We start from the raw sequence: 14,798 nt of genomic DNA on the forward strand, positions 1-14,798 counted from the left end.
AAAGCCTAGATACAACATGTAGATCAACAAATCTCCCTACCTACATGTTATCAATTGGTATACCTAGGTATTTATTTCTACTTGAGAAGGTTGGCCAAATGGACAGTTTTTGACGACCGTGGCTCAATTTCAGATATCGTAATTTTGATTCTGAAACATCACCCAACAATCTCCATAATTTCAATTTTTTCTTTGCCGTGGTCAAATTCCAGCCCGGCCATGCGATTTGGAAAGTTTGTCGAAGCGCTTGCGCTTATTCTCTCCATACATTGTTGTTCTGGGTGAAGTGCCCTCAGTTCATGTGACCGCGGCTGGTATACATGTCGAGGGATTGTCGACCGCTTCCAACAGACCGAGATCCTATCGCGCGCGTAGAATATTACACCGCCACCATTCACACCCTTGATAAGTCTTGCTTTCCCTATTGAATCTAGGATTAATAATTGAGCCGCATATGAAACAAAAATAGCATTAAGTGAAATTCGGACAATATTTTAGAGTTGTCTTTATTGCTCATTGCCGAGATACCCCTTACTTTCTTTCCAAATTTCTCGGAACGGATACTCACTCATAATCATGTCATTTGATCACAAATCCATATTCGCGAATTCAGACGAGGAACCTCTTTTCCCACAATTTCGTAATCTGCCACCAGAGCTTCGTCTACATGTCTGGAAATATGCACTTCCCAGCGGCCGGACGCTCAGGGTAAAAGTCGACGCCTATGACGATACGCGAGCTTCCCTGCAGGGAGACTTCTCGGCTATTCCTTCGATCTGTCATGTCAATTCCGAATCTCGATCTTTAGCTCTAAGCATCATTCGCAATGGGCTCGGTCCCAACACTGAAGAATCCGATTTCTACTGGAATCCAAATACCGACACCATCTACTTCCCACCCTCTGCATCCTGGACTAGCGGCACGATGGAAAAATTTCTCTTCAAAGAAAACGTTCCCGCTTCGTATCGAAACGACGGTATCACGCCCGTAGTGCAACATATCGCCTTACCCCTAAACATATGGCTCGCGCAAGGCCTCTATCTCGAGCCTCTCGAATCTCGCTGGCTTCTCAACTGGCTGTACAAATTCCCCATGCTGCAATCCGTTACCCTGCTCATCGAGCCGTTTGATCAATGGCTCGGCCTCCCCAATACCTCGATCGTCTACCACGAACCGCTCGACGTTCCCATGTCGCAGCTGCTCGGCCACAAACCCTCGCACATACAAAAGATGCTGGAGAATTCGCTCTCGGAGTATCGCGATGCGAATGATGGGGCTTGGGAACCGCCCGCGGTGGAGGTCTTGGTGTTGGGTATGAAGAAGTTTAAGCGCGCAAAGAAGTGTGTTGGGAAGAGATCGAATTTGGATCGTGATGATGTCACGGGGATTTATGAACATAGGATTTCGAGGGAGGAGAAGAATGCGAGGAGGTTGGCGAATAGGTGGCCTGCGGAGATTCATGCGGTGGAGCAGTGGAGTTTGATGGGGCAGCCGGAGGAGGAACCGGATTTTTAGTTTTTTTTCTTGGGGAAGAGATGGCGATTGCCTGGGCTTGCCTGGGCATTATGTATAGGGAGATGATGAGAATTTGTTCGTAGGAGTAGATTCCAGATTGACTAGTATATCTAATAATTATCAAAAACCGATTTTCAGTATTCATTCGATCTTGGTGTCTGATTGTTAGATGTAGAGTTTATAACTCCTCTCTTAGAGATGGATATGTCCCGGCTCCTGGTATTTGATAGTGCCCGAGTGGGTTCGAGGTGATGAATTATTCAAGAAGTTGTACGAGGGACCGATGTTGGAGAACTTACGTATAGCCAAGACAGCTAGATATATCGTTGATGTAAATTGTAGGCTTACCAAGCCTTAGCGTCTCAAAAATTCTCTCATAGACAGGTGACAATTTACTTCAGTCTGAACACCTGACTAAATGAGCTGTCAATTTGTTTCAAGGAGAAATTGATGTATATACCATTGACATGATGCATGATATTGTTAGGCTCACAGAGTATGAAATGTATAAATGGGAAAAAAGTATCAGTTCTGAGTCGGCACTGCGTGATATTTTTCTCGTGGCGATTGGTATAAGATTGTATGATATCTCTCGCTCAGTTGTTCCGTCAATTATGATAGCTACAATAGACTTTTGGAAAGATCTGATCTACAAAAGTCCACTGTGCTCTATGTGATGGCCATTTCAATATAATTGGATTTTTGATTCGCTGATAGAGCCCCGTGTCTCTTTCATTGCTGTCTACAGAAAGTATCGGTATTGATAAAGCATTTGAAGCAAATCATCTCCCCTCGACGAAGAATATATCAAGACTGAATCTTGATCAAGAAATAGACATAATGAAGTTATTCATGAAGATACAACAGCTAGGGCTTATTGTTTGGTGCCACTTGTCATTTTACTCAGCCACAACTTCCGCGGTTACATTACTCCTCATCTCATCTGTCGCTGACTTTCATCCAAGTTGGTTTTCATGAAAACACAAGAGCATTCATATCCACAAGATTCTTCAAAAAAGTTAATGTGAAATGTCTCAACGAGATTTCGACGAAGCCGACTGCTTGCTTGTGAAATCTCAAACTCCCTATGCGAATCTCCTAGCTGAGCCTTGCCTTACATGTAGGAAAATCTTTCATCAACCTGGTGACAATCTTTCATACGAGCGCATCACCCATTTGAATGGCCAAGAATTTTTAAAATCAGTCCAAGGTAATTGCGACTGGTGCACAATGCTTTGGGAGAAAATTGAACGTCGAGGTTTAGCTCGCGCAATCGACATATCTCGATTATTGGATACTTTCATAAGTTTCAAGTTTTTTCCGACCACAAACGGAATTGGAAACTTCAATTCTGCTTCGAAAGAGGCCACTTACCTATTTTGTTCGGTAAAACCGACTCTGAACTGTCCATATGACAAATGTTCCTTGATTTTCGTAATGACGAAAGTTCCCAGTATGTCTTGGATTCCTATCTATTTTGTTGACATTGAAGGAAGTCTATTTATGTCTTAAAAAGATTTACATGCAGATAATCCAAGATACGAGCTTCCTGGAAAGACTTCCGCCCCTTCATGTCGCATTCTTGCATCACAATGGATTAGTAACTGCGCGCAGAATCACGAAAAATGTCGCATGGATAAAATATCATGGCTACCAACTCGACTTGTGGATGTTGGGCTTCATGGTGGCGTGATAAGACTTGTTGAGACACAGAAAATCTCAAAAGACCGTTATTCACCGTACTTTACATTAAGCCACAGATGGGGAGCTACATCTGATCAATCAAGACGACTATTAAGCAGCCACAAATCAGCGTGGATGAAAAGCATACCTACAGATCAAATGCCCGCCTTGTTTCAAGATGCTATTCAATTCACTAGAGATATGAATGTCTCATATATTTGGATAGATTCTCTGTGCATCATACAAGATTCTCCAGAAGACTGGAGCATTGAGGCTGCACTTATGGACAGAGTGTACGCCCAGTCACGATGTAATATCGCCGCATCTAGTGCTTCGGCTAAAGATTCTGTTAATAAAGGACTCTTTCATACTGGCAGCATAGAAGATATAGCTTCTTTGGCAGTGGTCCGTAAGTCTCTCACGAGGAAAGACCATCAAGGGATTTTTGAAATATCTATAAGCGATAATTCCTTTATTGATCCATACGGCTCTTTACTTTATCGACGGGCTTGGGTGCTACAGGAACAGCTTTTGAGTCCCCGAACAATACACTTTGCGAAACAGCTAATGTGGGAATGCAGGGAAGAAAGAGCTTCCGAAACCTTCCCTATGGGTACATCCTTGATCGTTTACAGTCATGACTCCAAAAATCTTTCGAAAGATTGGAGATCGGGCTTGCAAGAACATGGACACAAATTTTGGGAGGAAGTTATAAGTGAATATATGAGATGCTCTCTTACATATCCATCTGATAGATTGGTAGCTATTGGTGCAATAGCTCGGGAATTTGAAACAGCGCTAAATGATGTCTCTCTTGCGGGACTATGGAAGAAGAATCTACCTTTTAATTTGCTCTGGTCTGTAAACAATTACCATTCACATCCTACACGATCAAATACCTATCGTTGTGAGTTGAACATCTCACATATCAAGTTGTATTGACCAGATTTCCTAACCAAAATTAAGGTCCCACTTGGTCATGGGGATCACTAGACTGGTCTAAACCCATTTCCATGGAATGTTTGATGGGGGACGGCGGTAGAGTCCTTGCGGAAGTTGTCGAGGCCCAGGTTTCAAGTCTACCAGGTCGCGCTTACACCGAGTATTACGCCGGTTACATTAGACTCAAAGGTAAGATCTTTTCCATCGCATCCACAGATTCCTATGAATGGCTTCATAATGATGAAGAATTTGGAATTAACAATAAGACATACCCTCTGAGATTGTGTCTTGATATCAAAATTCAGAAATCTGAGTGTTCAAGATTATATTTAATCCCAATCACATGGGATTTTGAGCCATTTTGTTTTGTTGAGTGCCTCATAATACGATCTATCTCGATTGTTAAAAGGGAATTTGAGCGAGTGGGGACTCTTTCTTTCAAGCCTTACCATTTGCTCGAAGGTGATACGCAGCTGCACTTAATCTGGCAATTCTCTTCGGCTGAAGATCCATTTTTGGGAGATCTCGATACTATAACGATAATCTAGTCATTCAGTCAATTACGATGTAAGATGATGTCCATGTTTTTAATTGTGGTGTTCAAGGACCGCACCAGGGAAACTTCTGTGTTTTCATTTCACCTGCCACGCATTTTTTACACCGGTCAGGATCTATTGAAGCACAGCACGGGTTTCAAGATTACCGACTGTAATAACTTGAAGGAACAAAGACTGAATATTGCAGTTAAGGGAGGACAACACACTTTGAACTGAGGTCAACAAGGTCTAGGCCGGGTGAGAGCATGGAGTTGTGATCAACTACTTCTCAGTGTTGGCTCCTACCGCCAGTGTATTTCTGTTTCCTCCACAATCGATTCCTACAGTTCTTTTTCTGCAAGCTTCTCAGCTATGGCCACGCTTGTCTATATGATTAAAATGAGAAAAATGTTGATTCTCCTTGAAAGAAGCGAGATGACGTGCCAAGTTTAACCAGTCTTCACAACCATGCATGTGAAGCATGAGTTCCGATTTGTTGATGACTTCAATTTCTTTGATCTTGAGTCTTGTATGTGTGAATGAATTCGATTTCAGAATAGACTATCCCGCGAAATATTGTCAAATGCTGAGTTTCACGACGCACCATGGGATGCGGCATTGCGAGAAGCAAAAGAGGGTATCGATCATCGAATTAATCCATCATTGATTTTGCAGTTTTGGCATGAAACTATCGAGGTAGAAACTTCTTGAGACCATGAATTTGATACCCAGATGTAAAAATATATCTAAAAATTTCTATCATTGCTTCCAATAACAGAATTGCCATGTCGAAAGTTTCTTCAACACCACACATACTGTCATGCGAGAATTCCCACTCACAACTCCTTATCAAACCCTCTTCCCATCATCCTGAAGCCAATCCAATCCCCAAGCCCATCCCAATCGTCCCCCTCCTCCCAATCCTCTGTCTTTCCCTCTCCACAACCACACACCCTGTAATTAGAACTCCCATTTGAAACTCCCGTTTCTCTTCTTCACTCTCACCACCGAGACTTCCCCTGTACTGTATCCCCATCATATCTCGCCCCGCAAAAACATCATACTTCATCACTGCATACAGATCCCCCGACTCTTTATCCCTTAACTCCGCATTTGGGTTTGAAAATGAGAGTTTTTGCGCCGTCGATGGGATTTTTTGTTGCCAAACTAAGATTCTCTCTTTGTCTTCTTTACTCTTTTCCTTCCCTCCCTCATGACCTCTAGGCAATCTCCAGTCATACCTTCCCTCATTCTCCCTCCCCTTCCCACCCCCAAAGTGCTCCATCCCCGATTCCGATTCTCTCTGTACCCCTTCTATCCCTAACTGCTGCACCTCTATCTTTCGATTAAATTTATCAAACTGTGCACCTCCTAACATCACTTCCTCTTTCCTCTCCTCATTTTTGATGCTTCCGCCGTATACATACATACTCGTAATTCTCTTCATGCCTTCGATTGTCATTTTGAAAATAGGCGATGGTTTGGTATTTGGATAGCGAGGAGAATCGTAAATTAGAAGAGTTGTTTTGAATGCGTTGAAGAGGGTTCCCGGGATGTAGTCGATGGCTAATTCGGAGAGGTGGGCAGGAGACGAATGGGGTTCGGATGGTATAGGAGGGTGTGGAGTGGAGGAATAGGGGGGAGGGGGATGAGAAAGCGAATTATTGGTGGAGTAACGAGGGGGTGGAGATATGTTTGGGTTTGGGCTTGCTGATTCATCGTGGTCGTGATCATGATCGTGACCTTCCCTCCTTTTGAAAATCGAAAAAGTCATTTTCCCCCCCCCTTTTCCCTTGGAGTCTTGAATGAACAGTAGATAAACTCCAAACGCCAATATAATTGATTTTTGAATATCACCCTAACGAATAAAATACGAAATGCGTAGCGTAGCAAAAATCAAACAAATCATCAGGACTTGAATCATTTTCAAGTACATACATATATATACCCCCCAATAATCGAAATCCCTCTCAGAATGTGGCGAAGCGAATGATCCAGTGGCTTAGAACATTTACGCAGTAGCATGTGGAAGGAACATCCTGTATCTGACAGGTTGACAGCAATTCTGCCTTGTAATTAATCCCTAAACTTTCTCATCTAATGGAGACTTTTGTTTCAATTGATAATTTACATCTAATCTGTAAGTTTACAGGTATATTTGTTTGATACTGTTTTGGTAGTGTTGCGTTAACTAAATAGGTAACCAGTGGGTGTACGGACTGACGGGACACTGCACAAATGGACTCAGAAATATCTTTTAAGAAATTGATTTTTTCTATGTTAAGAATTGTTTTTACGATTCATTAGAGATTGGATATTTAAAAGACAGATTTTGATATCGAACAATTGTAGAATATAATGAATTAATTAATTAAAATTTTCGAAAATTGACCCGTGTCCTGGTGGCACTAGACAGGTGTCTTAAACCAGATTTGACCACTTCAATAATATCATAATGAACCTACCACTTCAATAGGATTAAAATCCAAACTCGGCTTGCCTTTGACCAGAGCATTATTCAAAATAATATTCAATTCAAATTGGCAGAGAACGATTAAAATGTTGAGCGGTTTTCGATAGTAGTTAATCATGGTAGCTACTGTAAGGCGGGGTAAATATATACCTGCTTACTTTTCCGAGCTTGGATTCATAGAGTCGATTGTAGCATTTTAGGAAGCGAATACATATCAAAAGCAAGAAATAAAGATAGCTAGAACCATCCCGATCGTAGCACAGTACATTAAGCAATCAATCATCAAAACCAAGATATTCTCGAGGTAATTGCAGAGCAAGATATCTCCTACCAAGTTTCCTATTCGCTAAATAGCTCTGCTGCTTGCCTCAAACCATACACAAACGACCACACATACTTATCAGTGCATGGTATTACAAAGGTTTGTTGATATCCCACTGTTGTTATTCCAGAATTTTGAATTCAACAATATTGCTTCACTGTCCTTATAAGTACATTATCAAGATAGAACCTCGTTGAAGTGTCCCCTATCCCTAGCCTTGATATCCCGAAACCCCATTCCCAATATCTACTCTCCTCATCATTCCCATACCCATAATCCACCACACAACACATTCAACATTCGAAATGTCTACCCCCCAAGTCAGACCCACCCTCTTCCTCCGCTCGGGAACCTGACACAACCCCCAAAACTATCAAAAATTCGTTTCCGCACTCGCCACCCGCTCCTACGACCTCATCGTCCCATCGCTCCCTACCATTGATGACACCCAATCACCCACCGCCGACCTCTACACCGGCATCACCTTTATCTACTAGTTAATCTCTGATCTCGTTTCCCAAGGAAAACTCATCATCATACTTATGCATTCCTACGGCGGCCAAGTCGGTTCCAACGCTCTTAGCGAATTCGCTGTTTCTACTCGCAAAGCCCAGGGTCAATCTGGCGGTATTATCCATCTCCTCTACATCAGCTCATTCATGATGTTAGAAGGCTAAGCTACGATAGATAAAGTGCGATTATTCGGCCACGAAGAGCTAATCTCCATCGTATTCAACATCGCAGAAGACGAAACCCACGTGCATAGTGATCCTCGTACTCTTCTCATCGGATCAAATCCAGACGCCAAAGTCACAAAGACAGAAATCGAAGAAAATATCTCGAATCTGAGTCGCTGGAATGGGAAAGCGATGTATCAGCCTCTGAAAGATAGAGCGGCATGGAGAGATATTCGGATGTCTTATGTGGTGACGAGGATGGATATGACTGTGTTTTTGGATTTTAAATCGAGTATGCTTGAGGCGGTTGAGGAGGAGGGAAGGGAGGTGAAAGTTTGGGAGTTGGAGACGGGACATTCACCTATGTTGACGATGACGGATCAGTTGGTGAAGATTGTTTTGGAGGTTGTGGGAAAGTATTAGGGGTGGTATGTAGCTAGGTGGTATCTGGGAAGGGTAATAGAAGCCTTGTTGGTTTTATGGGCCGAAAAGCTTCTAGTAACTGTGGTTTGCTTCTTTCAATGGAAGAAATAGTTCATGGGTCAGGATATCCTAACTTGGAAAGATACAATGAATTTCAAAAATTGGTGAGTGTTAGTGCCACGTAATGCAGCCTTTGAAACAATAAGTGCAAGTTATGCATATGGTATAAGAATCGAGTAATCGATATACTCTGAACCGAAAATGCGAGTTGACTCCACCCCTAAAAAACTTGAAGGTTTATGCGTTGGAGAAAGATTCCAGACTCAAATATATTGTACTAATGCCAATAGGAATTTAAGAGAACGCTGGAACATACGTACACGATATATGATATACCAGCTTAAAATCTCCTCATGGCCGATCCAAAAACTTTCATACCAGAAAGCCATCTATCTCACCATCTTATGAGGATAATAGCACCCACTCATCCAGACCCATAGACAGGGTGATTAATTTATCACTGCGCATTCCACAGATCACAGACACTAGATCCAATTACCATAGCAAGCAATAGTTTCCGCTCTCCCTCCCAGCTCTCACCCATATCTCTCTCCTATAACCCTCGAAACCATTTATCCACATTCAGATGCTTGATGAGAACCTCCTTCCATTTCTCAGTCTTCAGTGCCACCCCCTTCGGCAGACGAAACAAATCCGCCAATGACAATTCATCTCCCGCGACATACTTCCACCTTGAAAAAAACTGTGCTGAAGCAGTCCAAAATATTATCCAAGTCTAATGCGGCCTCTGGGGAACCTGTGTTGAGCTGAGATACAAAAATACTACAGAGACTCGAGACTCTGCAAAATACAGGATTGAGGAAATCTTTTTAAACTCCTTAGTCCCATAGTCTCTTATTGCGTACCGATCTATATCAATTGGTCTAGTAGTTTTCTTCTCGAGAATCGTGAATAGCGCGCCGGATGTGGACATAATTGGGCCGTACAGTTTGAGAACCATTTTCGCTAGCTGAGTGTCACGCTTGAGGATAGGGGGGTGAGCTGATAAGTGATTAATGGAGTTGAAGTTGTCTTGCAATAGATAGAAAGGAGTTGCTGGGGATTGTGGATATGAGGAATGAAGTTGAGGTACCTAGGGATGTATGCAGCTACTAGTGCTCACTATTGCTATAGTTCCACACTATCCAGGCAATAAACATACCGCGTCGTACATAATCATTCTACTCATATACTGCCTATGAAATAAGTATCATTTCCAAACAATTCGCATATGCACCCATTGAGCCTTATATTACTTGGCATGTTAGGGAATCCTTCATCGAAAGGTAATAGACCACATAGACATGGAATTGAAGAATAAGAATTTATCCTCAACATACTCTTGCTCACTGATAGAGATGTTATGTATTCGGCAAAGTTTTAATAGGCTGACGCAATGCTTGGGGAAAATCTTATGTGGAGGCGAAGCGATACTTCAGCATTCAGCTATATGAATTTCATTGAATTGAACCACGGATGATTGTTTTGAAATTCAAGTTTTCAATACATAGAATGTGCTTAATATCTATGCCGTCAAGTCTTGAAAGGCCGTGTAGAAAACGGATCAGGTCCTTTCGATCTCGATTTCACCCAAACTGATCCTTAGATTGCGTAGGTGAAAGACCACTGAATGCAAGCCGTGATGTTCCCTCCATATCTCTAGACAATCTGAGAGCCTGGATTACTGCTGTATGAAGCGGCAACCCATCCATTCCTTTAACCTGGTCCATATCTCCTTCGTTGTTAACGTAGCTGTTTATGTTTCGAGATCAGCAGTTGGCGCTTGTTGGTCAAAGACTATTCCCTTGTGGTTGTGTGCCCATGGCTTCATACCCTAATACTATCAGCACTGGTCTCCATACATTTATTACGCTCTCATTCATGTACTTGTACTTGATGATTTTTTCCTCTAGTCGCTCGAACTGTTATACCACACAAGCACATATTCCAACGACAATCCTCTTTCCACTGATTTCCTTTATCACTATCAATATCATTCATTAGCATACATAATTAGATACAAACTCTGATCGGCTTTCTCAGCTTTCCAGATTTTAATAGAATGGCAATTTGGAAAAGAGAGAGTGAGAAGAAAAAGAAGAAGAAGAGTTGAACGAAATGAGAGAGTTACAGAGTAGAGGTAAGAAAGGTAGGAAGAGTTAGAAGAGTTAGAAAGTTGAAGTAGTAACAAGAACCAAAATCCGAAAAGTTAAAACTGAGAATCCAAGAAGACTAAACTCTACGAAGTAACTTTTCTTCGTATATAAATAATCCAAAGACGAGTTTCTTGATCTCATATTTAAACCTCCACCGTTGATAAAACGTTGTGTATAAGGCGACTCAACTCAACCTAAGCCATCCCGATCACATATCTTCATCCACATCCTTATTATTTGCGTGGCATACCACTTCTTAGATTTCGTTACGCTGCTACATTACCATCACCATCAGTATCTTAATCTCTATTTAAGTCCTTTTTGGCCCTTCGAATCTCATCACTACCAATACCAAATCAACAACAAACTAAAAAGATACCAACAGCATTTTTCTCGGTTCTTCTCTTTCTCCTATCTCTCTCCTATCTCTCTCTTAATGTCTCTCTTAATCTCTCTCTTAATGTCTCTCTTAATCTCTCTCTTAATCTCTCTCTTAATCTCTCTCTTAATCTCTCTCTTAATCTCTCTCTTAATCTCTCTCTTAATCTCTCTCAACTTCTCCAAACTTCCGGTTCTTACTCTGAGCTATATAAGAGAGAGGTGAAGAGAGATCACCCTTCCCTACTAACCCTCCCTCACTTCCAAACTAAAATGTTGAAACATCAACCAATACCCATCAATACTCATCACGTCACTTCACACTTCACATTTCACACCAAAAATCATTGACTTTTCCTCCAACGCCCGCGACGCCAGTAAGCAAACAGAAACTCTTCTATCTTCTACAAAGCGACTTGGTGTGATTGCTCTGCTTGCCGGGCTAACTGTACTTTCTGCGCTTAATATATTTGCATATATAATATCGTTTTTATCTATGTATAGGGGTAAAAAGAAGCGGAGGATTGGATATAAAGGCTCAAATCCACACCCAAGATCTCAAACCCAAAAGTTGCAAACAAGCAAAGAAAGTAAGCAAGCAAGTAAGCAACAAAAGAAAGACAGTGCGCAGGTGAGTGAGTAGATAGGATCTGATGAATAGAAAAGATAAACACACATCTCTATACCACAAACCCAACCCAAATCAAGCCCACACCCGATCGATAAATCACTAATACGCTTACACTATTGATAGGCAGTTGAGATACTATTTACAATCTATACTACCACCACGCTCCCCTATTATTATCACTCTTACCCTCACCCTCACCCTCACAACACAGGATTTCCATCCTCGACGTAACATAACGACACTTGAAATCCCGAGAGAGAGAGAGAGAGAGAGAGGAGTAGAAGGGTCGAAGCGAGATCCATTCTTCTATCTATATATGTAGCAAGATAGCAAGGTAGCAAGTAGCTATATAGCTTGTCAATCTTAAGCGTCAAGTTAGTTTAGGTAAATGACTGGTCGGTCTACTTGGATTCAAATCTAGCAAACCAACTCCAAAGCACTGAGAATACACAGAACAGATAGAGCAGAACTGAATATTCAGCAGGATGAAAAGTCACAAGATACAAGATACAAGATACATAACAGGAAAGAATATACATATAATACAAAAGACAAACGAACATGAACGAAAAAGATAAAGATTATAAAAGTGAGAAATCTACATAGCTATATATATATATATCATACTGTTTATTGATTATCATCTTTTCTCCCTCCAAAATACAATGAAAAAGAAATGAATGAATGAATGAATATATTTACATTTGGCATATAAGATATAAATAGACGCTGCCCCTGCAGATACTCGTATTCAGATCACATCACATCATATCATATCGTATTCCCATCCATTATATCGTATCGTATGCGGATAGCAAGTGAGAAAGGAGAGCTGGCCGATAATGAATCTAGCAGTTTGATTCGACACTATCTGTCTCGTCTCTTCGTATGTATGTATGTATGTATGTATGTATGTATGTATGTATGTATGTATGTATGTATGTATGTATGTATGTATGTATGTATGTATGTATGTATGTATGTATGTATGTATTTAATCTGATCTGATCTGATTCGATATAAGTTATACGGATAGTTAGTTAGTCAGTGAGTTAGTTAGTCAATCCTCCCCAATGATCTCTCTTCAAACACGCATTGTGTAGATATTCGATACATCCAGCCAGCCAGTCAGTCAAATCAGACAAATCAGTAGTCTAAAATCCTTATTCCATCCCATCCATCCCATCGCACCTCATGTACGTCACCCACCATACATACACCACACACCCATCTAGAGCACAAACACGTAGAATACAACACGACCCAGTACAACACGAACGTGCCAAAAATAGCATCATGAGCAGTAGCATTCGTATTAGCATTCTCATTGTAATCACGAGTGGATTGAGATGAGTTTGAACTCAATAATCCAATCCAATCCAATCCAATCCACCCACCTACACAGCACACCACTTTCCAAAAGCGAACACCATCACCACCACCATTGCTGTTGCTCCCCAAATAATCGACAATTATATCAAAAAGCAAAAGAAAGAAAGAAAGAAAGAAAGAAAGAAAGAAAGAACCCCCCCCCCTAAAAAGATATCAATAATCTCTCCCATCCCATCCATCCCATCCCTCCATCCACCCACCATCGCTCGAAAAAAAAAAGAAGCAAAACAGTTTCACAATATATCAAAGCAACTCCATCAAGTTACTATAAGTTATCCAAAACCAATCAAGAAACGAATTTCGCAATCTGAACGGTTAACAAGCCAACTGCCGACTTGTTATTATGTGGTTGAGAGACATTTTGATATTTTGATACAGGAGTTGAGTTGAGTTTGTTTTGTTTTGTTTGGGGATAGATGGATAGATAGATAGATAGATAGATAATACAAGCTCGAATTAAAGAGATGGAAGATAATGAATTATCTATTCAGTTTCTGAGAAAGAAAAGAGATATGAACTCGTCATTGCTATTCATGTATGTATATGTATATATGCTAGTAGAATATTCTACTCTCCTCTCCTCCCCTCTACCTACGTATACACCATCCGGCACTTCCACTTCCACTTCCACGCCCTCCCCTCCCCTCCCCTATGTTTAACAAAGAATTTACCGATTTGATTTGATTTGATTTGATTTGATTTGATTTATTAATCGGGATTCAGGTATCCCATCAGGTTAGTCAGTCAGTCAGTCGATTACTTCAATTGATTAATTCACGATTTATATACTATACCAGCAAGACAGAAAATACTCCATGGGAGAGAATGACTGACAGGCGGATAGATGATCAAGGAATGAATGAATGCATCATCATTCATTCATTCATCATCGTCCTTCCTCTTCGTCGTCGTCTTCGGATGGATAATAAATAAATAAATAAATATGTATTATGTGTATGTATGTATGTATGTGGATCGAGCGAGGAGGGTAGACATACATACATGCATACATACATACATATCCACTCATCATACGAAACTATTTGCGGGGTTGGGATGGATGGATGAATGGCGTGAGTGAGCTGATTGATGGGGAGGAGACGGTAGAGGGGAGAGGTACATTAGGTCCATGACATGATTCTTTCTTTCCCACCCACTCTTGAGGGATGTTCGCATGTGAATGAAGACTTCGCAGTTCGTATATATGTACATACATATCTGAGTTACTATCGATTAACTCACTGACTGGCTGGCTAATAAAGATTCGATATTTAGTCAGTTAGTCAGTTAGTCAGTTAGTCAGTCAGTCAGTTAGTCAATCAGTCAATTAGTTAGTTAATCAGCCAGCCAGCCAGCCAGCCAGTCAATCAGCCAGTCAGTCAATCAGTCAATCAGCAAAGCAAAGCAAAACAAAGAAAAAGAGGTTGGTATATCTGTATGTACCGTATATACCGTATATACGCACATAGTATGTACTCCACAAATGTGCAAACATGTACCTATATGATTATTCTAGTGTGCATGCATGCATATGCATATGCATACTACACACATTATACATACAAACATGGGATCTAGATACGAAGGAAGAAAGAAAAGAAAGAAATTTA

The 14,798-nt window shown here is 41.0% G+C and overlaps 3 protein-coding genes across 3 annotated transcripts; 2 read left to right on the plus strand and 1 right to left on the minus strand.

Annotated features, from left to right (window-relative positions):
• The first annotated feature begins 211 nt into the window (after positions 1–211).
• On the plus strand, positions 212–1,778 carry BCIN_06g01860 (hypothetical protein). The gene has a single exon (XM_001560308.2). The coding sequence runs from the start codon at positions 577–579 to the stop codon at positions 1,513–1,515; it is 939 nt and encodes a 312-aa protein (XP_001560358.1). The 5' UTR covers positions 212–576; the 3' UTR covers positions 1,516–1,778.
• Positions 1,779–2,479: 701 nt separating this feature from the next.
• On the plus strand, positions 2,480–4,867 carry BCIN_06g01870 (hypothetical protein). Its single transcript, XM_024693363.1, has 3 exons — positions 2,480–2,968; positions 3,032–4,105; positions 4,165–4,867. Exons 1-3 carry the CDS (start codon positions 2,545–2,547, stop codon positions 4,686–4,688), a joined length of 2,022 nt encoding a protein of 673 aa, XP_024549149.1. The 5' UTR covers positions 2,480–2,544; the 3' UTR covers positions 4,689–4,867.
• A 462-nt stretch (positions 4,868–5,329) lies between these two features.
• On the minus strand, positions 5,330–6,567 carry BCIN_06g01880 (hypothetical protein). Its single transcript, XM_001560310.2, has one exon. The coding sequence runs from the start codon at positions 6,448–6,450 to the stop codon at positions 5,542–5,544; it is 909 nt and encodes a 302-aa protein (XP_001560360.2). The 5' UTR covers positions 6,451–6,567; the 3' UTR covers positions 5,330–5,541.
• Positions 6,568–14,798: the final 8,231 nt, after the last annotated feature.

This window comes from Botrytis cinerea, chromosome 6, assembly GCF_000143535.2.
Source record: "Botrytis cinerea B05.10 chromosome 6, complete sequence".
In the NCBI taxonomy this organism is placed as follows: Eukaryota; Fungi; Ascomycota; class Leotiomycetes; order Helotiales; family Sclerotiniaceae; genus Botrytis; species Botrytis cinerea.